The following is a 27,370-nucleotide window of genomic DNA, read 5'->3' on the forward strand; positions in this document are numbered from 1 at the left end:
TATTGACACTCCGGTTTAAATGGAATAATGCTACAATGCAGCTAGACGTGCACAATGAACAAGCAGCTGGAAAAGCTAAGAAGCAGTGGGCTGTGGTAAATTGTTTTACTATAGAGGCATAAATGTATGGGCCTAATTTGTGGGAGTAGCCAAGCTCATCGAGGGGGCCTGCACCAAACAAGAGGAGTTCAGAGGAATTCTCCCCCAGAAATATCTTTCAAATAATCGGTTACAAGTTGTGCATTTTAAAGCACTTTCTGTAAACAATTGGGTAAAAAGCCACACAGATTGCAATTGGTTTTGTATGAAAGTACATGAAAAAATGCAATAGATGCATGTCACCAACAGTGCAGAGAACCATTTTGCAAAATATTTTCCTACAACATATGCCAGAGTATAAAACATTTTCATGCTGGTTGCACCCATACATATCCATACAGACTACACCAATATATGACAGTATTACTGTGTAAGGACTCCCAGACAGTAGAAAATGCCATACAAGAGAAAAAGTATATTTCTTGATTAGGTGTTTGTTTGCACAATATGTTGTGATAAAGTGTACCTTGTTCTCATTACATCAGGAAGAGGCCAAACGTATTAACTATTTCAGATGTGTGGAAACTGGTTTAAACACAGATAATGAAATGTCTTATTTCTTATGAAAACTGGGAATTTTCAGATGCTATAAGTCCTCTTATGTGTATATATTTTACATAGAATCATGAATTATGTATATTTTTTCACTTTGATAATTAGAAAAGAAAATGCGGTACAGGGACTCAGATCACCTTACAATTTTATATGCGCTGTACAAAAGCATATCGCTTGTCTCACAACATCCTGAGACGAAACTACATGTCCCATAATACACCGAGAATAGTGAAAGAACTTGTAACCGGCAACGCTTCAGATGTTTCAGACGTTAAAATATGCATAACACACAAGCACATTGTTGTCTAATAACATCCGGACACACACACAAAAAACAAAAACACAAAAAACTGCATGTCCCATAAAACACTGGGAGCAGTGCCATATTTTGCTCCTGATAAACTACGTGCGATTTGGACACAAACTTTAAGAGTAGCTAAATCCTCTACCAATGCGCCCATGTTTCTCATTTAATCAGATGTGTAAAACAACAGATTATCTCTCTGTTTGTCTTCCATTGGCAACGCTAGCCCCAGGAAGCATCTCGCTCTTAGCATATTTACATAGCTTCCATGCTTAATGATAAATTTGTCCCTAAATATGGCCGACAGCTCCAAACATGTCGAAATAGAGGTAGGACTAGGATGTTACCATAGTAACGACAGAAATACAACTCAGAGGCGGGAGGACTCGTCCATTATGGAGAACCCGACGCATGATGCACTAATCTAGACATTTGCAGGTAAGCCCCAGGGGGGACTCCAAGCCCGCCTACTAGGTTAACCAATTACGATTGGGTCCACGCAGCGTGTGAAAGCCCATTAGGGATTCTCAACGCCGGCGATTGACTCTTATTCAAAACTAAGAAAATGCACATTTAAGAAACAGCACGCTGAGCAGACTGCCGTTTCCCCAAGCTTGCATGATATTTAAACACGGGGATAAATTAATTTGCCGTGAAAAATTTCAGACCGCACTGCGAACAAGTGCACAAAGCACTCACGCCGTAGCACTACTTTTACCAGAGTGACCTTAGTGATTATGTGATTACAACTAACGGCAGATTAGTGATACAGTTAGTATTGGCACATACTATAAGATGTAGAAGAAAATAGATGCAAAAACTGGTTGAACAAACTATTATTCACCTGTCAGGTCAAAATAACGCACTTCTTACCTCTTGCTTTCCAAGCACCCGTAATCTGTTTGAGTCTGATGGGACTCCAATCGCCAATATGAAATTTTAGAGCTTTTGAACTTCAACAGATAGGTAAACCCAATCTGATTTTTGTCTGTAGAAAGACATAAGCAACGTAACCTAAACATGCACTCATTTTTCTTTATCACTTTTTCCATTTTTCCTTTCTTGTTTTACAAACCCTTTAATACCACCATCCCACCTTCCCATCTCCTGGTCCTCTTTCTTATCTCACCATTGCAACTGGGCGACCAGATGGTATGTTTACAACTTTCTAACGCCACACACACCTCTATGTGCGGTTATACGGCTATATGAAATGTTGTCTAGTGAAATTAATACAATGTATGCCTTATATCTATTTAACACTATTGCGTGAAATTGGATGCTTTGATCATGGTTACTTTGAATTACTTTCAATTACTCTAACCATATGATGTAAAATATGATTGGAATGTATATCTGATTTTGATTTTTTGAATTTGTTTTTGTTTTATATTCTTATTTCTCCTCGCACTTTTGTTTCAAACTTTGTAATGTGCTCACACCACCCCTTTATTATTATGTATATAGTTATTGCCCTGATTTGAAGAAGGCACACTAAGGGTGCTGAAACACGTGTCATCGTTAAGGGCCACTAATAAATACGTAACATATCATGAGAATTAGTTTGTTTGGAATATATTCTTCACTGTGGCGCAGTAATAGATGTGTGCAGAAACTTTTTTCATTTTTGACAAACGGAGTAGGGGAACTCATTGTCTCCGTTCCCTACACGCACTATTGCGGCACCATAAAAACTTGTACTTTTTATTGAGTCGTGGAGGTCTAAGAGTGAGCTTGCAGAAAAGTTCCCTTTGCCCTTTTACACAAGTAATTCTGCCCCACCCACACAAAATGTGGAGCGTAAGTGCATGATTCTGAGCCCTGGGGAAAATTAGTGTTGAAAGTCGACTTTCTCCCCTCCACTTTCCAGTACAGCAGTCAGAGGTGGGTGGAAGGATTGGAGGGGACCTGTCGTGCTTTCAGCTGTAAAAGATGATAAAATATATAATTGTGAAGTCAATGTGTACACCAATGTCACTGCAAGGATTTCTTTAAAAGTCTGCCACTTTTCTGACTAAGGAAAGTCTTGTTGAGTCTTCAGTAAATCAGGTTAGTGGCGCTACCATCCAGGAAATGGTTAGTGTACATGCTATACTACAGGAAAGACTTGTTCCATAGCTGTTAATGGCACCTCAATGGTGCAGTATTTAACTCCTTTTTATAAATGCAAAAGTAGAGATTTGCAAGGAGAATCCACTCACAACGTATGCCCTGCAAGAGAGAAGCTTTGATGACAGTACAACACTTTAATTCAATCACAGAATATGGTGCTTTTAGGAAAAGTGTTGCTCCTCCACCAAGCAACACCTTTCTAATTTTACATGGACCTCTGAACTGGGCCCTACACGTCCAGCCCCTGTTTCGGTCCAGTCTCACTGCAGGTGAGCACTGCCCTAACCATACTTTAGTTGTGCTAGGAGTAGCCAGAAAGCTTGCACTGTGGGATCCATCCTTTATCTGTGCTGTGGGAGGGAAACTGCCCTGCTGAGGCCTGTGTTGCGTTTGTCCTATGCGTGGTACGGGCCGGTACATGGCCCGATTGAAAGGATCATGTAAAATTGTGTTCTCTGAAGAAACATATTATTTGAAATGGCCGCCGTGTGCAACGCTGCCTGTTGATGCACACCATCTGTGCCCTTTGTTCCACCTGATTGGCAGAAGACAGCCTAAAACAACTTCCTGGCCTGAGAGCCGGCAGGCGACGCCCCCTCAAAGGGCCACCTATAAGGGCTGAGTTTGTCCCTGCCAGGACTTATCCAGGCTTGGATGGGCCACTGCACTATTTCCGCCGCTCACGTCCATAACCGGCTACTCGTCAGACGCCTACACGCCACACTGTACTGGTAAGACCCTCCTCTCTCTCCATTCGCCCTCACCCACTCTGTCACCCTCAGCGTTGCTACAGCTCCTCCTTCAATGTCTCTGTATCCCCTTCTAAGCCCCCCCTGAATGCGGCCTCACATGTCCTCTTCCTTGTAGCTGGCAGTCCTCAACTTTCCCTTCTTCGTTTCTGGTTGTTGCCTGCAGTCCATCCCCTCTTTCCACCGAACACCCATTGCTATCTCCTGGAGTTCATCTTATCTGTGGCATCATCATCTGCCTTATCTTGTGTCCGCATCTCGACGCTTATTCACACTGGCAGGGCCAGCCTTAGGGTGCCATTAGCCCCCTGCCACCCCAACGCGGGGGAGTCTTTCAAGGGATCCCCCGAGCTGGCTTAGTGGGAGAAAGCGCGGGAGGCACCCTTTTGTTATTAAATGCGCCTGTGGCGGCTGGCGCATTTAATAACAATAGGCTGCTGATGCTTTGCATCAGCACCCTGTTCAGAGGATTACCTCCCTGCTCCATCACAGGAGTGAGGCGGTTTTCATTGGAATAGGGCGCTTATGCATTAGCATGAGCGTCCTATTCCAGTGATTAAATGCCAGGTGCCAGCGCAGGGAGTTCTAAGAAAATGTGGCGCTCCTGTACCCCCCCTACCCCGTGCCTCCTCACGCTGGGATGGGGATCTATTCTAATTGGGGCGCTGCTGCCGCTAAGGCCGGCCCTGCACACACCCCTGCATCAATTGACTGGCGTCCTGCCGATCACTGCACCTTCCATGCACACTGGCTGCAATGACTTTGACTATTTTTCCCTTTTTTCTACTCTGTGTTACTAGTCTTTCCACCCTAACTCTATCCTGGGTTCCCCTGCCTCACTAGTTGTCTCACTCGTCAGTCGCCCATAACTTCCATCTCTCAGTCTGCAACTTCCACTGAAGCCAGCAAATTCAAATCTGCTTGTTTTTACAAATGGTGCAGGTTTGAAATTGGGCTTTCCCTCTCTTCCTGGAAGTTCAAATCTGCTTGTGTTTACAAATGCTGACTGTTTGAATTTTGGCCTTTCCCTCTCTTCCTGGAAATTCAAATCTGCTTGTTTTTACAATTGCTGCCTATTTGAAATTGGGCTTTTCCCTCTCTTCTTGAATGACAAAATCAGCCTGTTTTTACAAATGCTGCCTATTTAAAATTGGGCTTTTCCCTCTCTTCCTGAAAGTCAAATTGGTTTGTTTTTGCAACTACTGCTTCTTAGAACTATGCCTTTTCCCTCTTTTATAAAACCCTAATCTATGTTTTTGATAACTGCTGGCTGTATTTGAAACTTGGCTTTACAATCTCTCCTATCTTCTCGAATTGCTATTCTATCACCTATCCTATCCCTCTGTCAAAGTCTAGAAGGAAAAAATTCAAGAAGGATCTCCTGGTCTCCAACCCAGCCCTGCCCATCGCTGACACCAATGTCAACGCTTCTTCCAGACAGACTTTCACCGACATCCGTTATAAATGCATATCATATCATATCATTCATTCTCTGGACCATTGGACTACCCATATAGTTGCTGCACTCTCCCCTTTCTCTTCCTCACTCATTAATGGTGGCTCCTGTTGGGAGGTACTCTTGCCACCCTTCCTGTCCTCTAGGGTCATCATTAATGTCTCCCTTAATGGCACTGTTATTATCCAGGGCTCTCAACCCAACCTCTTTCTTCTTGACACACGTCTTTCTTCTCTCATCAACTTCCTCCCCTCACCTGCCACTCCTAATGGTCTGGGGGTGGAGTGGCCCTAATCTTCCCCGAGTGAGCCCCTGCTACTATCATACCCACTCAGGGCCACACCCCTTCTGTCGAATGACTTGCCTGCAGGCGTGGTGTCTCTCTTGGCCTCTCTCTGACACTGGACATAATTTACAGGCTGCCTAGCCAGGTCTCCCACTTCTCTTTGAATGGGCCGACCTCATCTCCTCTCGCCTTACCTCCTGTACCAAGCTGCTCCTCCTGTGAGACTTTAATATTCATCTCGACTCACCTGATGCAGCCTCTGGGCTCTTCCACAATCTTTGTGACTCTCTTTCCCTCTCTATTCTTCTATCAGGCACTCAACCGGAAACACCCTGGATGCCCTCATCTCTTCAGACATCCCCTTCTCAATCCTCTCATTACTCCTCTCTCCTGGTCTGATCATGCTCTCCTGTCCTCTCACTCGGGCCTCCGGTGTCCCCCTGCTAAGCCCCTCTCCACACTGCCAGCTTCCTTCTCCGTAATTAGACCTATGAAGCGATTGTCAGTTGCTGCTTTTGCCGCCACCTTCACGTCCCCGTCTACTCCTGCTGTTGACTCTCATTCCAATACTACCCTTACTAACCTTCAACTCTCCATCTCCAACACCCTAGACATCCTTGCCTCTGTCATGAGGATACACCTGCAACCTGCCTCCACGTGCAACACCTGGTATGATTCTGACTTTGCTTCCTTGAAACGCAAGTGCAGAGTGGCTGAGCGGAAGTGGCATGCTTCAAGCACATCCCCAGACAAACTGTCCTGCTGCTTGCTCCAAAGACAAAACAGACTCAAGAGGGTCTATAGCCAAAACTGTATCTCTGCAGCCTCTAAAAACACGGCTGAACTTTTCAAAATATTCAAGGAACTCGCCAACCCTACTGCAGTCTCACTTCTCCTCTGCCTTCGTTGGCCCTCTGCACTTCTCTGGCCTCTCACTTAATGGGCCTGATCACGACCTCGGCGGTAACGCTAACGCTATTAGCGCGGGGGCTATTAGTGCGACCGCCATAGCCCCCGGCGCTAATAGCGCGGGATCATGAGTTGGGCGGACTTGGAAGTCCCCATTCCCCATTGAGCCCATTCGGGAATGCCCCATTCCCCATTGGGCTCAATGGGGAAAATTTGCGCTCTTACCGCTGGCGGATTTCCCGCCGGCGGTAATAGCACGAATTTTCGGCGGATTTCCCCCCAGCCAAGAGCTGGGGCGAAATCCGCCGAAGCCCTGATTCGGCAGACCCTTAAATCCGGCGGTAATAGCGCTACCGCCAGATTTAAGGGTTACCGTCGAGGTCGTGATCAGGCCCAATTTCTAAATCTCAGGACATCCTGTCCTATTCTCTTCTCTTCCCTACACCTATCCCCCTCACCTGTTCTCAGGCCTCCCTTGTCACCCCTCCCCTGTACTCTCCTCATTCTCTCCCATTACACTGATGAGGTTTCTAGAAAGTTTCGCTTTATGAAAGTATCATCTAAACAGGTGCTCCCCTGCTCCTCCAGAACTATGAAGGATAATATTGTTTCCCATGCTCCAGCCTTGGCAGATTTCTGCAATCACTCCTTTGCCACTGGATTGTTCCCCTCACTCCTGAAGCACTCCCTTTTGCACCCTCTCCTCAAAAAGCCTTCCTGTCCAGCAAACTACCACCCTATCTCCACTACCCCCTTTCTGGCAAACTCATGGAGAAGCTGGCCATTTCCCAGCTTATCCACCACACTGAATCTGTTGGTTGTCTCCACGTCCACAAGTCTGGCTTCAGAGCCGCCAGAGGCACGGAAACTGCTCTCCTGAACACCCGTGAAGACCTGCTCTCTTATCTCCCTTCCAGCTCTGCTTCCGTTCTCATTCGTCTCAACCTCTCCTCTGCCTTTGATATGGGCAATCATGCCACCCTGTTAAAATGGCTCAATGACACCATTGGAATAACGGACCTGGCTATGGACTGGTTGACTTCCTTCCTATCAGCCCGAAGCTACCAGGTTCAACTGAGCCCTTTTCTCTCCACCATCTCACTCTCCCCCTGTGGTGTCCCTCACGGCTCTATCCTCTTGCCCTGGCTTTTCAATATCTCCCTGGCCCCTCCAGCCCATTTTATCTCCACCTTCTCGCCCAACTTCCAATGTTATGCGGATAACACGCAGCTCTCCTTCAAGCTACCCTCCTCTGCCTCCTCCTCTTTCTCTCTTATTCCTGACTGCATGTCTGCTATTCAGAAATGGTGCACTGCTAACAATATCTGCCATAATGCCAGTAAGAGAGAGATCCTTTTCATTGGGACCCCTTTGCCCTCTTTCCCTCCTACACTCTGACTACCGTCTATGGGCCTCCTTCCCTGTCCCTCCTTTGAGGCAAAAAACCTTTGTTTCATCTTTGACTCCTCCCTCTCCTTCTCTCATCACATCACAGACCTGACCAAGAAGTCCTACTTTAAGCTGCACCTCCTCAGAAGCATTCTTTCTTTCTGAAACAAAGTGGCTTCCTTAGGCTGCAGGTATATTCCAATAGCTTTATTTCATCTTCTTATAGTTATATCAGGTAAGCTTATCAGGAACAGTTACAAGGAACAGACACTGGTTCCCATAAACCAGGCAGGGGCTCTCCAACTGCCTGGGTTTAGAATCCTCACCACAAGCATTCCCTCACTCACACCATAACATTCCTCCTTGCATCACATGCTTCTGCATTCACTTCCAAGCACATCATAACATATCTCCCTTTATTCCAGAATCACCACATACACACAAAGCACATCACAACACATCTGCCTTTCTTCCAAAATCACCACATTCACGCAAAGCACATCATACGTTCACGGGGAACGACATGCAACCAGCACACACACAATCACACAGTGCGTCTATTTTATAGAGGGGCGCAACTCTGTGTAAATAACAATGGGAGGCGTACCCCCCTTCTTGAACTCTGAATCCATAACGCGGAGGGCGTCCACCCTCTCTGGTCTTGCTGACACTTAATGCAGCACTCTTATAATGGCCGAGTGCACACACACCCCTCTCTACCCAGGTTGGTGCGCACTTGCACGATCACTCACTTTGTACGGATTCACTCAAATTCTACGCACACAGCGGGAGTCTTAAACACACACCCTCTGTACTCATGCTGACATTTCATACAGCAACACTTCTTGACTTAGTCATTCTGCGGAAGGCATGACCCCCCTATCTACCACAGTTGGAACATACAAGTTTCACAACCACTTAAACTGTGGAAGGCATGACCACCCCCCCCATCTACCCTGGTGGTAAACACACGATTCCCAACCACTTATAATGTGGAAGACATGAACCCCCCTATCTACCCTGGTGGGAAACACACAATTCCCAACCAATTATAGTGCAGAAGGCTTGACCCACCTATCTACTCTGGAGGGATATGCACAATTCCCAACCAATAACAATGATGGAAGGCATGACCCCACTATCTAACCTGGCCATGACACACAGTTCACAACCGCTACACATTAGTCATTCAACATGACAGTACTAGACACATTAAGATCTTCCGACATCCTTGTATGATGCACATCTCTACACAGCATGCCGTAATATTTTACAACACAATTCTGGGGATCCACAATCGGATATCAACACTACAGTTGCATTCCTAAAAGTCCTTGTTGCCTCCAAGCAACCTAACACTGCAAATCCTCAAATTGTGTTATGTCTAATACCATGCATAACACAAGTTACATAACATCAATTTATAAAACTTTTTAACATTGCCAACTCCTTAAAACCTAAAAGTCCATAGCCAATATAGCTCTAACTTGTAAATCCTGAAAAGCGTTAAAATAGCACTCACACACTTTCCCATCTATCCTGGTCACAGGTCATTACAATATACTCAAAAACTCGTAATCAACATTAACACACGGTCGTGAAAAACCATCAGGACACTACTTTTGCAGTCATGTGACAATTCAATGCCACACTGGCAAGTACATAACATGTGCATAAATATTATTACAAGGCTGCTGGACTATTATTCACAATCCTTCCAGTGCCGGGACCTACCAGACATGTCCGACACAGGCCACATGGTCAGCACCAACAGAACGCTGGAAACAGTAACTTGGGTGTTTCATGTTTACACCGGCATGCCACGTTTCGCCGGCGTCATTAGAACGGAGAACCTGGTCACAATCCTGTTCTCGAATCCCTCGCCGAATAATTCTATACTGGAATCCACTGCAGATGGTGCCATATCAGAGCACTGGAGAACAACGCACACAAAACGCTTCATCCTGATGTCCCCTCTTTACATTATGCACGAAAAACTCTGCGAGGACTCTTCAAGTCAAACACTGACGTTAATGGCTCACCCGAGGGTCCTTTTTTCAGACCTTGAGGATGCAGCATCCGCTGTGCGATCCAATGGCCAGCGTTCTGGCCCATCGCAATCACCACCACTGGCGCTACTGCGCCATTATTTGGGCACTGCACGCCAGGGAGAGCGGAGCTCCAAGTTTCCAACGGACGTTCCTCCCTAAATGGGGACCCATGGACCACTTGGGCTGCACGTAGCCTCTCCATTGCACCTGCTCTCTGGTAATAACTTCAAAATCTCTTAGTCCCTTTCGGGACACTGCAACAACCGACGCATAACTTCACCATGGACACTCCTGAAAAGGCTAATTTACACAGTCCCCTTTCTGAACTCACTACCATAGGGTTGCCAGTCCTGGGCACATTGCCAAACTTTTACGCACTGTGGCTGAGCACCCCTCTCCTCAGGACATTTTCTTGCTAGTTACCAACTGCCATAGGTGCCAGCCATGACCCATGGCCTCTCCTTCCTGTTCTCTTGCTGGGGTGTACAGCAAGACTGCTCATTCACTGCAGCCTTCCCCTGTTTTGCTTCTTCTGGAGCTGGGCCATTACTTCTTAACCTTTGGGCCTCTTTAATTTACAGGACTTCTACATATAAACAGCACTCCTTCCTTCTTCTGCCCTGGGAGTTCAACTGGGGCACAACTCCCCTTCTTTATCTTCCCTGGCCCTTACACTGGGGCACTAGAGGGCCAAAGGCCTCCCCTTTTAATTGCCTTGGGTGATGGGACTTACTTGTTTGGGGGCAGTGGTTCCTTTCTTCTTTCTCTCCACCCCCCGCAGCAGACTGATTGCTTAAAGACATTTCTCATTTACCTTGCATGTCCGTTACTTGTCTTCTTGAAGTCCATCCTCGTCGCCAGTGAAACAAAGTTACTTCCTTAGGCTGCAGGAACGTTCCAATATCTTTATTACATCTTCTTATAGTTACATCAGGTTAGCTCAACAGGAACAGTTACAAGGAACAGACACCTGGCTCCCATCACCCAGACAGGGCCTCTCAAACTGCCTGGGCTTAGAACCCTCACTACAAGCATTCCCTCATTCACACCATAACATTTCGCCTTGCATCACATGCTTCTGCATTCACTTGCAAGCACATGAAAACACATCTCCCTTTATTCCAGAATCACCACATACACACAAGGCACATCACAACACTTTCCCCACCTTCCCCCATAAACTCAATGTCTCCAGAGCTCTGCTTCTCTACAGGCTGAACTGCTGCAACAGCCTCTTCCTCAATATGCTTAACTCCTCCCTTCACCCCTTCAACTAATCAAGAACAGGACTGCAAGACCTATCCTTGGCCTCAAGCCCAGGGACTGCATCTCTCCAGCCCTTAAATCTCTCCACTGGCTCCCAGTTGCTTAGAGGATCAAGTTCAAGACCCTCTGCATCATCCACAAGGCGTTCCGGGGACTGGGACCCTGCTACATCCAACTCTCCCTCCCTAAATATCTCCCTTCCAGAGTTCTGCGTTTGTCTACCTCTACCTCGCTGCAGATCAGACGCTTCTCCAAGTAGAGAGTTGGGGGCAGATCTCTTTCCCAGCAGCTGCTTCCCTCTGGAATGACCTCCCTGCCCCCTCAGACTTGAGCCGGACCTTCTTCTGGAAGATCCTCAAGACATTCCTTTTCTCCTTCTCCCCCACCCCCCTGCAAATTTCCAATCTTCCCCAGACTGGAGGCCTGGTTCCTTCAGAGTCTTACAGGACACTAGGCCCTCCTATTCCAGTCCACCCCTGCACTTGGTCTCCCCCGAACCCAACGCCCTCTCACTGCACTAGCCCTTCCGGGCCCCTCCCCCTGCACTAGCCTGGATGGGCATGCACCCTTAACCTTTCCAGCTCCCTATCTCACACTTAGCTGTGGACCCTCTTCCCTTGCATTCCTTGCCTTCTCTTGCAATGTCCAACTGGCACTCACCTTCTTACGGACCCTTATGCCCTAACCTTCACTTGCCCTCCTCACCCTTCCTCTGCACTTCGCGTTATTGCACTTGCATGATCTGAATGTCAAAAGGCCTAGTAGGATTCTATGGCAAGACGGAGGCGAGCATTATGCTTTACTCTTTAATTTGCCACCAACACAGCAATTCAAACATTCAGTAAACTTTTTGAAAGACAAATGTTTCTTTTTGAGTTTTAGCAAATAAAATCTTTAGTTTAAAGTTTCCCAATCTCTCTAGAGGCTCCACACAGCTTCCCACTACATGTCCCATGAGCCTCCTCCTAACCAGTAGTCCTTTCTCCACCAATCCGGTGCCTATCCTTCCTATAAGAACTACCAGCACCAGGTTCCTTCCTCTTTCTTTTTGCTGCCAGCATACAAGCTAAGTACATTATCCCAAATTGAAATGTGCATCTTCGCTTAGAGTTTGTTTCCTTTGTTAAGTATAATCCCTAGTAGCGCAGCGTGTATTATTATATAAAAAAATAATAATAATTACATTTTATTTAAATATATGCATCTGTTTTTCATATATACTCGACTCATTAGCGCTGCGCCCTCGCGTCCACTCCCACTCATTGTCGAGCAGCTCTTTTGAGCCACGCAATGAGAAATCCCAGTTTAGTGCTCAGAACATTGTGGAGGTGGAGCCGGAGCTGCGGGCGCTCTCGCCTGTGAAAGGCAGCCGGCCCCGCTCCACAGAATGTCGCACTGCAGGCGTGCGTTAGGACCCTGAGGGAGCGGGAGGACGCAAGTCTTCCCGACTCTCCCCAGGCCCTTCCGGCATTCGTTTTCAGAACGCGTATGAGAAGAGAGGACAGCTGCGTGTGCGAGTGCCCTGAGAAGAACTGATTTTTTTTTTTTTTTTAAATGTACATAAATCTTACACGGAGCACGCACAGAAACAGCTGCTGCCTGCAGCATATTAAAAAAAAAGAAAATTATATTCAGCACGTGTCTCCAGAAGGCCTGCAGCCCTATTGGTGCTGTTACATTCTGTGGGCCAAATTTCACAGTCGACACAGAAGGTTAGCTCTGCTAACACAAGGATACCATGGCCCAATACGGAGGGGATCACTCTACAACACCAGATTACAGTGAAGAAGAGTGGGAGGAGGAACCCTCTCATCAGGAAACAGAGCTGTCGCTCAGCTTTTAGAAGGTGTTGGGAGAGTCACTGTCCCTAGCAGTTTCAGAAGGCGTGCAGCCAATCGCCCAGAGACTGGACATGCTAGAAGCATGGATATTAGAAAGGGACCAGAAACCAGAAAGAAGAGGGCACTTAGCCCAGGCGAAGGTCTGTCAACTGGACACCCCCAAGGAGGGGTTGATCAGGGGTGTAAAGCTCAGAAGAGCAGAGACTCTTTGACCCCCCCCAGCAAGGAAAGGAAGGTCGACCCCGACCCCCACAAGGCAGACAACCGTTTCGCAAGACTGAAGAAGGCCTTCCTGGCAAAGTCAGTAGAACGCCACACCAGACCCCCTGCCCCAGGGGTGGACAATTTAGGGGACATAGACGAGGGCTACTCGCCCGATGATGGGAGGAAGAAGACCTCCCAGGGCACCCCGCAGCAGAAGACCCGAACGATATGTTCGATCCAGAGGCCATTAGGCACCCAGAGTCCACTGAGGGGGTACCTTCGCCAAAAATAGCGCTCTACATGGCGCAACATATACGCAAACCACCGGACAAAGAGGTACGATCCCGCATGAGATCTGAATGCCCCCACCCAGACCTCCCCGACAAACTAGCAGAGGCCCCCGATCTAGATCCAAAGATGGTTACCTTCGTAACAAAAGCTTCCAGGGACATCAGGAAGGGCGTGGATAGAGCGTGGAGAGGGTGCCAGGACAAGGTCCTCGAATTAGCAGGCCCACTGGCCAAGATCATGGATCTCGCTGAGAAAGTTAAAGACACCGGGACCCCCATAGACCCTCCTGTCTTAGCAAATTGGGCTCAGAAAGCCATGCGTTTCTTGGGTAACGCAAACTGCGCCCTCTCTTCAGAGAGGAGAAGTGGAGTGCTCCTGAAAATTGTCTCGAAATTGAGCGGCCTATCGTCATACGAAGCGGGGCAAGGAGCAAAAGGGCTCCTTTTTGGCGAGGCCTTTGCTAAGGAGATGTCTCAATTCGTAGGAATTTATTCTGCCCTCGAGAAAGCTCAGAGCTCAATAAAAAAGACTCTTTCCCGGGCGAGTTTTTGCTGGGGCAGGACGCCAAAGGGGCCGAGCATCCGGTCGATATTCCTTTCATCGCAGGCCCCAAGGCCATAGAGCTCAATATTGGGAGGGAAGGCAACAGGACGCCTTCTTCCCCTCCAGAGCGAGGTTCCGAGAGGTTGCAGGCAAAGAGGAGCCTACAGACATGCAGGTGCCGCTGGTGGTGAGTACCTCGAATATACAAGTGGGGGGCAGGACCCTTCAATTCCTAAGCACATGGCACGCATTATCCTGCCATGCTTGGATTTTACACGCTGTGGCAGGCTTGCGCATAGACTTTCTAGGCGACCCCTTTCAATGGCAAGAGCCGCAAGCGATCCACCTGTCAGAGCAGGAAGCAGCGCTTCTTCACAGCGAGTTAGTGAAGCTTCATCAGAAAGGCGCGATAGAGTGCGAGACACAATCCTCTCCAGGGTTTTTAAGCAATATGCTCCTCATACACAGAAAAGAAAAAGTCTGGTCGGTTATCAATCTAAAAAATCTGAACGAATGGCTGAGGTACAATCACTTCAAGATGGAAGGAATCCATCTTCACAGAGACCTGTTGCGCGAGGGAGATTGGTTAGCGCGCCTAGATCTGAAAGACGCATATCTCACAGTGCCAATGGCAGAAGCTCATCGCAGGTACCTATGCTTTCGCTGGAACAAGGGGGTGTGGCGCTTCAAGTTCCTACCTTTCGGCCTTGCCTTCCGCCCCATGGGCTTTCACCAAACTGATGAGGCCAGTGGCGGCAGCCATAAGAGAAAGTGGGATTCGGATCATAATATATCTAGACGATATTCTGATGCTAAGCCAGAACAAGTTCTCCCTAGCCAACGACGTTCGTTGGGTTTTCAACTTACTATCTTCACTAGGCTTTCTTGTGAACCTCGACAAGTCGCAACTACAGCCAGTTCAAAGAATAGAATTTCTGGGTTTTACCATAGACACAGTGAAAGCGACTCTGGAACTCCCGAACCAGAAAGTGAGAGCAATAAATAAGGCGATCAGAACAGCCCTAGCGAAAAAGATCATCCCGCTACGGTATCTAGCCAGGATAGTAGGGCTACTTGCAGCTTCCATTCAGGCCATCTTACCAGGTCCCCAGCATTACAGAGCCCTTCAGAGACTCACGACCAGACACCTGCAAGGGGGTCTAAGCTACCACCAGCTGATAACCTTAGACAGCAAGGCAATCTCACAACTGCACTGGTGGCTGCAAAACATGGAAGCCTGGAACGGACGAGCCATCTTCGGCGACATGCCAGAGCTTATAATAGAATCCGACGCAAGCAGAGCAGGGTGGGGAGCAAGATGCGGACAGATAGAGAGAGGGGGAAAATGGTCAGAAGACGAGTTACAACTGCACATAAACTGCCTCGAGCTACTAGCAGGCTCCTTCGCAGTTCAGACTTTCACCAAACGCAGAGTCAAGTGCTCCGTGCTGCTAAAGATGGACAACATCTCAGCAAAAATGGGAAGCACCAGATCGAGAATGCTAGCAGAACTAGCAAAGGATTTCTGACACTATTGCCTACAACATCAGATAGCAGTAGCGGCGGAATATCTTCCAGGAGCTCAGAACGACATAGCAGACTGGAACTCGCGATACCTGACAGATTCCAGCGACTGGAAGCTGCTTCCCCAAGTCTTTCACACACTAAAGCAAGTGTGGGGCCCTCTAAATACAGATCTATTTGCATACAGACTGAATGCACAAACTACCAAGTACTTCAGCTGGAGGATGGACCCGGGGGCAGCGGGAACAGATGCGTTCCTACAGTCGTGGACAGGAGCAGTACACTACGCGTTTCCACCTTTCATAATGATCACCAGACTACTAGCGAAAGTTCGCAGGGACAAAGCAGAGACACTGTTAGTGATCCCCCTCTGGAAATCACAGCCCTGGTTTCCAGTAGTGATGGAACTTTCCTCGGATTTTCCGAGGATGATCCCTCATCTCCCGGACCTCCTCCTCAGTCCAGCCGGCCTGTATCACCCGCTCGTGGAAGCGGGCTCTCTGAACCTAATAGCTTGCAGAATTTCAGGAGGAGGTGGGAACTGCCAGGAATTTCGCAGATCGTTGCAGACTGTATCAGAGCCTCCTGGATGCATTCCACCTTTAGGAGCTATAGTTCGGCATGGGATGCTTGGACGCGATGGTGCACAAACCTGCAGTTGGATCCCGTTTCAGCACCTGTAGTACACGTCCTTAACTTCCTAGCAGACAAATTCCATGAGGGCTGTGCATACAGGACCTTTGGAGTATATAGGTCCACCCTCTCAGCAGGGCATGACAAGGTGGAAGGAGCTCCCGTAGGAGAGCACCCGGCGGTGCACAGGTTACTGAGAGGGATTAGGCTGAAAAGGCTGCCGGAACCCAAGCATTCTTCCTTGTGGGACGTCTGTGACGTTCTTCAATTGTTCATGAGATGGCCAGAAAATGACCAGCTATCTAGATCTCAGCTATCAGGTAAATTAGCGATGCTGCTCTGTCTGACAGCATGTCAGAGAGTTTCAGGTGTGAAAGCATTAGAGGTAGACAGAAAGATCTTCTATCCAGAGGGAGTAGCGTTTTCTATTGTGCAAAGAACTGAATCCAATTCCAGAGTGATTTCCTACCCCTATTTCCCCGAAAACAAAAAACTGTGCATAGCGCAATGCATTAAAGACTACGAGACCGCTACAGTGCTTTTCAGGCCGCAAGGAGTCACTCAGTTACTAATTGCGCGTAGAAAGACCCATCATGCGATAGCAACAGCGACAATAGCTAGGTTGGTGAGAGAAGTCATGCAGTGGGCAGGCATAGATTTAGCCCTGTTTGGCGCACATTCTGTCAGGGGCGCGATGGCTTCTAGAGCCTTTTCAGCAGGAGTGTCTTTACAGGACATCATGAGAGCAGCTGATTGGTCCTCAGAATCCACGTTTAAGAATTTCTATTTTAAGCCAATTTCAGACGTGGCTAATAGGGTGGTGGCAAGCTTTGAACAAGCATAATGCTCGCCTCCGTCTTGCCATAGAATGAAGATTGCCCATGCTAGCTGCACTGGTCAGTCTTGATTCTATTAAAGACAAGGAGGTGAGCATTATATCCCACCCAACTGAATGCGAGAAAAGGGGATTACATAATGGATTGTATGTTGTGCCTTCTGATATGTGCCAAGGCATCGCATTCCCACCCTCATGATATTTTGTCTCTCTCTTAGGGGATGAGCAGAAACCCGCATGAAGCCGCTGCAATTTGATGCGATAGTGGAACCAGTTGTCCCATTGGACCCAATGGATCGCAGGCCGTGATCACAGTTGCCTCGCTGAGGAGTTAAGAGTTGGAAAGTTATATTGATTTTGGACTATCTGCAGACAAAAAAAGAGGAAGGAACCTTGTGCTGGTAGTTCTTATAGGAAGGATAGGCACCGGATTGGTGGAGAAAGGACTACTTGTTAGGTGGAGGCTCATGGGACATGTAGTGGGAAGCTGTGTGGAGCCTCTAGAGAGATTGGGAAACTTTTAAACTAAAGATTGCTTTTGCTAAAACTCAAAAAGAAACATTTGTTTTTGAAAAAGTTTACTGAATGTTTGAATTGCTATGTTGGTGGCAAATTAAAGAGTAAAGCATAATGCTCGCCTCCTTGTCTTTAATAGAATCAAGACTGACCAGTGCAGCTAGCATGGGCAATCTTCATTATTACTGTTTTGCCTTCCCTGTTCCCCCACCGTCTTGTCTTGATGCACCTTGAAACACTTGTGTATAGGCCCATTAGAAATGATCAATAAAGAAAAAAAAGAAAAAATGTGTCTTATGGACATCAAATCCCCACACTTGCATACCCCTGACAGTGGCTGGTGCCTCCTTCTGCTTGCATGCATGACATCACGACAAGAGTCAGTGAGTTTGGTTGGTAGTGCATGGGAAGCTGTGCGCCCCTTTTATTGGACGCATTACATGGTGTCCTATGTGGCAGCAACAGGTGATACTGCACGAGCCCTGGGAGGGGCCATAAATAATAACATCCCATGCCAAGGGTATAATGTTGAAACAACGACATACATGAGACACAGCACAAAACGGTTACAATTTGTTCCATTCGGGAGCAGTGGGTCGAAGCAATAGTAATGTGCTCAAAGAGTTATTACATTCACACATACATATGATCTCTGGGTGGCAGCATCCAAACGAAGCACCAGCATGGCATTCACCGAGTCTGTTTCAAGCTTCTTGGACATGACCGAACAGAGCTTTTGCTGGGTCCACTTTAAGCATGTTGGACATGTGGGATCCCAACCATTACTGTGCCCATTTTAATCATCTTGGGGCATGCAGGATCACAGTTTGGGACATGCCTCGCAATCTAATGGTGTACTGGGGCATTTGGACACATGTACCAAAGATATCAAGATCTTTACAGTCTGGGCGGCTACTTTATTTGTCTCTGGGTGGAGAGCTCTCCACTAGCTGGCAAAGCTGCACTCGGGAGCACCGGGGGACGCATCGGCTTCAGTTCCTTAGTTCCTGTGACATAGCACTCATTCTGCTAGCAGGCAAAGCCGCACCCAAATACACCAAGGGCCACATCTGCTGCACAGAGCACTGGATGTCTGTTGTTGGCATGGGCGGGCAGGCAGGCAGTGACCCAAACGTACCACATTCAAGCTCTCCTTGGTAGGCATCCCAGCAGGTAGCAGACCATCTGTTGTTGTGAAGGGGGAGATGCAGGCCTCCATTCTGCTTTCTGCACGAGCACCCTCTTGACTGAGGGCTGCGGTCAAGGTGAGGTTGCTGGCATGTACCCATGTTGCTCGCAGCAGCAGGGATCACTCTGCATCCTCTGCTTTGGCATCGGCCACGACACACACTCCCTCTCCAGGCAGGAGTTTCATTTCACTCCTTCTCTCCCCGGCAGGATATGATTCCTTTTATGCCGTGGATGCGCCACAGGCAGCCTCCCCCAGGTGGGAGTTGCATCCATTTGCTGTTTCCCTGGCCACACACACCCGGTGCCATCCGGCAGCAGGCGTGGCCATCGCCCTCCTTACTACCCGCACTGGGGACCCCAGTGCGGGCACCCGTGTACCACAGGGCCTTGTAGGCTGCGCCAATGGTCGTCAGAGCAGGCCTGACACCAAAGTTAATGTTAAAGTATATTTGTACCGCGCACTATCACCACCGGAGTGATCCCCTGGCACTCTGGTGGCTCTGAAAAAGGGAAGGCGGTGGGTGAGTTAGTGGGAATAAGCTGGAAAAGTGCAAAAGAGCAGTGATGTGCTGTTGGCAGCCTCAGCCCGGTGGGTCCGTTGGCTGGGCTTGGGGTGTTTTACGGTCGGTAGTCGTCGTGTGCTGTTGTGCGAGTCTATGTGTGGTTTGTTTTGTTGTTGCAGTGTAGTTAAGTTTGTGCGGATTGAAGTGTTTTACGCTTGTGGTTGTGTTTGGTTAGAGTTTGAGAGGTATATGCAGAGGGGTGAACTTGTTAGTGGATTGGTTAGTTGGCATTGCTGTCCTTGCAATTATGTCTAGGTGTGATGCTTGCTATCATTCTCTATTCCATCTGAGTGTGGCACTTGCTAATCTTTAATATTCTGTCTAGATGTGAGGCAGGCTTGTGATCACGATTCCATCCAAGTGTGGCACTTGTTAACATTCACAGTTTCATTTAAGTGTGGCGCATGCTAACATTCATATTTCTAACTAGATGCGACGCAGGCTAAAGTTCAGAATTCTATCCAAGTGTGGCACATGCTAACATTCATAGTCCTGTCTCGATGCGACGCAGGCTAAAGTTAAGAATTCCGTCTAAGTGTGGCAAATGCTAACATTCATGATCTTATCTAGGTGCGACGCAGGCTAAAGTTAAGAATTCCATTTAAGTGTGGCGCATGCTAACATTCACATTTCTACCTAGATGCGACACAGGCTAAAGTTAAGAATTCCATCTAAGTGTGGCAAATGCTAACATTCATAATCGTATCTAGATGCGACGCAAGCTAAAGTTAAGAATTCCATTTAAGTGTGGCACATGCTAAGATTTAATCCTATCTAGATGCGACGGAGGCTAAAGTTATATGTCACAAGCATGCTCTGGGGACTCTGGGACATGCGCCCGCTCAACACAGGACCTCGTTTGGGATCCGACGGTCGTCAGGAAACACCTGACCAAGGAATGAGCACCGTAACGTGGGTGATCATAGAGGAATGCATCCGGCAAGACCGTTTTGCCCACGGTCACTTCAAGTCCTTATCGCCATTGTTATGGGGCCGGGTAAGGCCGGGGCCCCCTCCTGCTTGCATGCATGACATTACGACAGGAATCTGTGAGTTTGGTTGGTAACTAGTGCACGGGATGCTGTGCGCCCCTTTTATTGGAAGCATCACATAGTGTCTGTCCGCAACACGTGACACTGCACGAGTCCTGGGAGGGGCCATAAATCATGCAGAAAAGACAATGCAATGGGATTCTAGATGCAAAGATTTACTTTTGCAATTGAAAAGGGGAGTGAAAATACGGCACCAGTGAGGTGTTGTTATCAGCTAATATACACATTTTCCCTGTATAAGCTAGACATTTCCTAGATTGCAGCGCCATTATTCTGATTTACTGAAGGCCCACTGGAACTTTCGTCAACCAGAAAAGTGGCAGGCTATTTTAAAATGCTCAGGGTCACTGGTCCACACGCTGCCCCCATAACTAGAGATTATATCATCTTTTGAAGCTGGAAAGAAGTGCAGCTCCCCTCTAACCCTTGCACCCCCTCAGAATGGTGGTGGTGCTGGGAACTGTAAGGGAGAAGGTCCACACCATGTTTCCCCAAACCCCAGAATCAGGCCCTTAGACTTTTTTGCTTGTCGGTGCATGAGAGAAGCCTGCACATCGCCTCTACTCACACGGCGAATCTGTTCTTTGCATACCTACGCTTTTAGCTGTGAATTCTCCAGATTCCCCAAAAGACCCCTTGTCACCAGGGGAGCCGATTTATGAATTTCCCGGGGGGCCCAAATACAGGAAGTGACATCACTGGCAGTTATATGACCGCAAATTTGCATGTAGTCGCCAACTTGGTGCAACGGCGCGCGGGGGGGGGCGGGTGTTGGTGCGCACAGCACAGAACAGTGGAAACATTGGCAACATGCACTGCATATAATAAAGTCAAGAAAGAAGGAGATTTAAGCCTTCGAGTTGCATTCCAGTAAGACATCACTGCCCCTACTCCACTGCTCTATAATTGTCCAGCAACACAACTAGGATGGGAGAATGAAATGCTTGCTAAACAGAAGGTACAGCTGCAAGGTGGACTACCACCACCAAAAAAAAAGTTCCCAATTCAAGGGAAACGAGAAGTAAAGATGTTTCCTGATTAAAAACTACCAAGCAAGACGTGTGTGGTGCCATAGTTAAGTAAAACATCAACAATTCAAACTTACAATAGTGCTGCTGTAGATTGGCCAGCCACAAGTGAAATTTGCTAAGATGTTACCTCTGGGTAACCAGATAGAGTTAGGGATGAAGCTTAATCTTAAACCTTTCAGTGGACACATCAGATGTGCTGCTGAAGTATAATGCAATCCTGGCTAAAGTATAATGCAATCCTGGCTGAAGTATAATGCAATCAAGTGTGGTTTCAGACTTGGGGGGAAGAGTGTTAACTGCTTTTATTTTTTTATTTTAATATTTTTTTTTTATTAAGGTATGTAGTATACAATCATAAAGTCATAACTTCATAAACATAATGCAGTATACAATTTACAATAGTTACAACAGTTTACAACAGTTTACAACAGTTTACAATAGTATAGGTTGAACAATGGTAAAAGAAAGTGTTCCGAAAGAGCAGTTAATTGAGTACACTGTGTATAATTAGGAGTTGAGCATTTGAGGAACAAATTGTCAATACAATTGAAAACATACGCGAAACAACTATAGCACAGTGTTGTGCAAAACTTAGTGTAGAACGATTTCTGCATTATGATGTCTTAAGTGGGGGAAGACAAAGACAAGACTGACATTTGACAAACACGAGATGTGAGGGGAGGGGGGGAAAAGAGGGGAGGTAGATATTAATGAAGAGAGGCACATTGGCATACATTACAGTAAATATTCAGTTGAGTGATCGGATCAATATTCACAATGAAAGATCTTGGGAGCATCAAAGGAGTATGAGATATTTGAGGATGTCACATTCCGTGCGTGGTTACATTAAAGTGATTCAGATAGCGAATGAAAAATGACTACTTAGCATTAAACTTGGGTATAGAATTAAGATTGTTTGCCATGCACATTTCCATCTTTTGCGTGAGACATATATTGTTCCACCAGCTTCTTCTACACAAGGAACGAGAATCTTTCCAATTGGCAGTAATACACTTCTAAGCCAAACAAATAAAAAGATCATAGAGCTTGGAGTTAACTGCTTTTAACATTGTAGTTTACCAGAAATTCTGGTAAAGTAGTGTACAATGTTAAAAAGCAGTTACCCAGGCTCACCCTGCACCCATGTGATGTTTGGGACTGATGGAAGCACTCGCGTCTAAATGTTGTAGCCATGGTTGTCTCCATGTTTTAAAAACTCCCACTTTCCGGGTTTTCAACATTCATTTGAAACACCCCTTATTCAAAAAATGAAGGAGTCAGTAAAAAAGCCAATGCTGAAAAGCCTATTTCGCACAAGTAGTAAGACCCAAAGGGTAAGAGTGACTGTATAGCAGCCCATGCCAATGTAGGATACTCCAGGATTACCTTCAGTCAAAATTCACCCACTGCAATGTTCCTAAATTCAGATTGCAGAGTAGTGTCCGACTGAACCTCAATCAGCTCTTCCTGGGCATCAAATGGATGATGCACCACCTCCTCTGCCAGAAAAGTCTGCATCACGCAGTCATTAATGCCAGCATTTACTTCAGGGAAGTATTCATCAAAGCTGGACCTTAATGTTGCTAGGTGGCTTGCCCAGCTCCAACTGTTCTTTTGCAAAGGTCTAGTTTCCTCTTGAAGCCAAATACTTTTTTATTCATTCTTTCCTCTGTGTTCCCATGTCCACGGGAATGCCCTCAAAGGTGGGATTGGGAGTTTCTGGGGTGGTGAGTTCTAGTGGTCTTAGTTTCCTTTATAAAATACACAAATCACATAGTATGTCAACCAGACAATGTATCATTGTGTACAGCTTAAGGGGGGCCACCTGACCCAAAGCAGCACACTAGGAGATGTATTTTGGAACAATCAACATTGTAAACGCACCTCTAGTTTAGATTGTAAAGAGTGCTTGTGCTGCAATTACAAGCACCCAGTTAATAAAGTCCAGACTTAAAACACTTGATCAGCATTCAGTGAGTAAAATAACCTTATAAAAATAAAATGCAGCTTTGCATAAAATTACAGAGAATTTTGGGATTATGGGGGTAATACCGCTGAAATCCACCATGGAGTCCTATTGACTCCAATTAATGGGGACTAACACTGCCTACCACCACTTGTAATCCGGCAGTAATCCCGCCAGACCAAGTGGCAGTAATGGTAGTACAGTTTGGTGGTATCTCGGCAGATTTACAGGCCACACAGAGACATCACCTCTCTCCATGTTGTCTTTTATTGTAAAGTGGATTACCAGGTTTCAGACCTGTAAAATACCCCTGTCTCCTCAGGTGACTCAGACCCCCACAATTCCATCCTACATAAACTTGATGCCCCCAGGCTGTTCTTCTAGTCTACTTTTATTCTACCCATGTAGATCCAGGAACGTCATACTCCTGTTACTTTCATGGATTATTTTACTTCCTGTTCCTTAAAGCCAGGGGTCTTAAACATGTGGCTCTCCAGATATTTTGGACTACGACTCCTATGATCCATCACCATTGACTATGCTGGCTGGGGCTGATGAGCATTGTAGTCCAACACATCTGCAGAGCTAAAGGTTGCAGAACCGGCGTCCAAGCAGAGGCCTGGAACTCCATACTGCCACAAGCACCTTATCATTTGACTCTGGCTCTGAAATAGAGACTTTATGCCGGCCCTTTACCCACAAACACTGGTTGTTAATATTATACCTTGGAGGTGCACGCGTAAATAGCACTAGTGCAAGAAATGTTCAGGGCGGGCGGTAAAAAGACTTCTGTGGGTCTTATGCGGCCTATGAGTTCACAGGGTTTGGTTGACCAGGGAATAGCACACGAGGCATGGAGTTGGGACAGGATGGCAGGTTAGCTGCTGGAAACCTTTCAGGTGGCAACCGTAAACCCATGAAGAGGGAGCAGAGATGTGCAGTGCTTCTTTGCCCCCCTGATTCTCTGATTTGTCAGAGCTACATTTTCAAAGCCTCTCTCTAAATGGAGCATGAGTGCGTTCATCTCTCAGTTGACTCACACAGTTATTGTTCTGTCTGCATCTTTCATTTGTTATAAAACAGCACCCAAGGTTGGTGGCTCTCAGGGGGTATGGAGCCTGGGACGCTCCAAAGACAATGAACTGGCAGCCAGGGGGTTTTAGCAATGCGCTACTTTTGTAAACAAAATGAACCCCCAAAAAATCTTTTTTTTGTGACTGCACCAGTAAATCATCAAGAATCGATGACTGGGAGAGGCTGCAGGAGAGCGATTTCCCCCTAATTTGTATGGCACAGTAGTACAGATAGGAGAAAGAGGTTGGTTGGCTCTCGACTTACATCTACCTGTTCAGTAGCACACCTGGGAGTGGGTAGTTGAACTGGCTTTGGGGTCCCCGTTTCTCTGTGATAGCATACTCTTGAGGGCATACTTTTTTAATGAACATTTAATTGCAACTGCATGTGTATACCAAGTGCTTAATTTGTAAAACAGTAGGTGCCTGTGCCCAAATATGTTCTAGCACGTCTGTGACACTTGGGCAGTTCCACACCACTGCTGCTACCCAGGGTCAGACTGGGACAAGAAATAGGCTCGGTCACCCACAAAAAGTGGCCCACCCCTTGCCTCAAAAAAGTGGCCCACCCCTCGCCTCACGACACTTAACCTCTGATGATATCACCGCAAGTGATGTAATTTGACCCCACACCAAAGTGACATCCCGGGAAGCGATGAAACACAACCTTTCACCCCTTGACAAAATAGGAAGTGGCATCAAATAGCATTATTCCTAAGTAAACTACATTACGAAAACATGGTTATGATTTCACTAAGGTGATATACATTTCAAACAAGAATGGATCACCATACGTATCATTAATATCTGTGTGTATAGATCTATATTGTCAAAATACTGTGACTCCAAACAGACGTCCAAGGCCACATGATAATATGGTATTATATAGCATTTACCCTTAAGCTCTTTCTTATAGAACAAATATGCATACAATATCACCCATCCTGTGTTGGTACTTATATCGACCCAAGAAGGATGAAAGGTTTTTGAAGAATAAAAAATGAAAAAATGTATTTGAAAAAAATGAATTTTTCCGAATTTTTTTTTCCAAACCGGCCCAAGCATGGTCTGTAACCGGCCCTTACTCCCCAGGGACGATTTCGGCCTGGCCAGGGGCCAATCTGACCCTGCTGCCACCACCCATAGTGTGACAGAGGCCGGGCCTTTGTGGGGCCTCAGGCTCCATTAGGAGCCTATTCATGAAGACACAAAAAAGCACACACCTTCTGTTGCCGCGATGACCATCATCAAGGCAAAAGAAGGTGTGCTTTTTTTCTTTTGTCTTCATTAATAGGCTCCTAATGGAGCCCTAGGCCTCACAAAGGTCAGGTCCCTGTCGCACTAAGCACGTGTGGCAGGGGCCGTGGATCGGGCTGCTGCTTGTTAATGAAGCAACAGCCCGACCCTTTGGTCATTTATCCTTTTTTTTTTTTAACTGTGGATGCGCGCCCCCCCTGGGCATTAGGCTGCGGTCCACCAGAGGGGCGCGCCCCACAGTTTGAATACCGCTGCCCTAAGCCCTCCCCTCCAGGACCATACACCAATATTATAGCTCTCAACTCACACGCATTTGGCGGGTGTCACCCGCCTTGTAAAGGGCTGACTCACCCGCCAAAGCTCCTGCACGCCCATTCATTCCAATGGGCGTCTCACCCGCCAAAAACAAAATCAGGTGTTTTCACCCGCCTTTGTGACACAAATGGTTGAGAGCTATGCCAATATGAGTCCTAGAGGGGAGGGCTTAATCGCACATTTTCGCGATTATACCCGGCTGGAGAGAAGAGATGCAGTATCGATGGAAAGGGCCATCGATGCTGCATCACTTCTCTCCGGCAGGGGGGGGGGCTGCTTAGCCCCGACTTGATTTTGGGGGGGGGGCTGCCCCTGCTTGTCACTTTGAATCGAATGTCCATGAACCTGGCTTTAAGGTCAGGTTTACTCACAAGTCTCCAAGAAATACGGCGGGCCAAACTTCGTCCACGTGATTGCAGGAACGACGCGCTGCTGCCAGAAGCGCCTCAACGTCTTTCACTGTGGCCGTGGGTTGCCCTGCCACCGCTGTATGTGAGCTTTCTTCAGACCCCGTGCAGGAATCTACCTTTTCATCATTCATGCCACCGACAAGGCTATATCTGTTGTTGTTGTTGCAACCCCCCACACTCCGAATCTTCTCGTCGTCCCAAGACTCTGCCAGCATTCTCGGTTTTCTTCCTGGAGATAGGCTGTGACAGGTGGAGCTCAAACGGCACCTAGCAACTCGATTAAGCTGGAGCTGCGCACGTTCACCTACAGCCCGAGGCAGTAGGGTTGGGGGTCAAACGACATGTGACACGTGCCACAGCAGGCCACGGCGCTATGGCATGTTTGATAATTGCAGGTTTTGTGTTACAGCATTTTGAAATAGTTTTTACGGCGATAAAAACAACGGAAAGCAGGAGTGTGGAGTATTAAACTGGTTTGCTCCATGTAACAGAAAAAAAGCTGAAAGCGGAAGCAGACGTCTTTGCCCTCAGGTTACTGCAAATCATGGTCTGTAGTTGCAGCCTGTACCTTCAGTTAGCATGTACTCATAGATTAAACTTTTTTTGTTTATTGTGGTTTCACTGTTATGCTTTATTTTTTCTAACAATCACCGATTTTCCCTTCCTTGTGTTATGGGGTCGGCCAGCCTGGCCCCATGGTAGTGAGGTTGCCCTAGGCGGCCTGTCCGGCCCATTGCACGGCTGGAATAACCACTCTACCAAAACCAAACAGGTAGTTTGGCTGCAATTGGCGAGTGGGAGACCGCTGAGTCCTTTTATTAACTGGCTCACATGGTCACACATGTGATCTCAAACATGTGACTCCGCATGAGCCCTGTGGTTCTGTGCTGACGTCACAACATCCCATGCCAAGGATAAAGACAAATGAATAACACAATAACGACAACAT

The 27,370-nt window shown here is 47.1% G+C and overlaps 1 protein-coding gene and 1 long non-coding RNA gene across 2 annotated transcripts in view; one reads left to right on the forward strand and one right to left on the reverse strand.

The window, feature by feature from the left end:
* LOC138472687 (dual specificity protein phosphatase 13A-like) overlaps positions 1–26,671 on the reverse strand; it is a 217,670-nt gene extending 190,999 nt beyond the window's left edge. The window contains exon 1 of the mRNA XM_069610978.1: positions 26,383–26,671. Coding sequence (XP_069467079.1) covers positions 26,383–26,636 — 254 coding nt within the window. The 5' untranslated portion in view covers positions 26,637–26,671. The remainder of the gene's footprint in view (positions 1–26,382) is intronic.
* Positions 1,322–17,678, forward strand: LOC138472688 (uncharacterized). The gene is made up of 2 exons (XR_011268660.1): positions 1,322–1,396; positions 17,266–17,678. It is a non-coding gene; the product is annotated as an uncharacterized lncRNA (long non-coding RNA).
* Positions 26,672–27,370: the final 699 nt, after the last annotated feature.

The sequence above is a fragment of the Ambystoma mexicanum genome, chromosome 8 (genome assembly GCF_040938575.1).
Source record: "Ambystoma mexicanum isolate Mex_15411 chromosome 8, UKY_AmexF1_1, whole genome shotgun sequence".
NCBI classification, from domain to species: Eukaryota; Metazoa; Chordata; class Amphibia; order Caudata; family Ambystomatidae; genus Ambystoma; species Ambystoma mexicanum.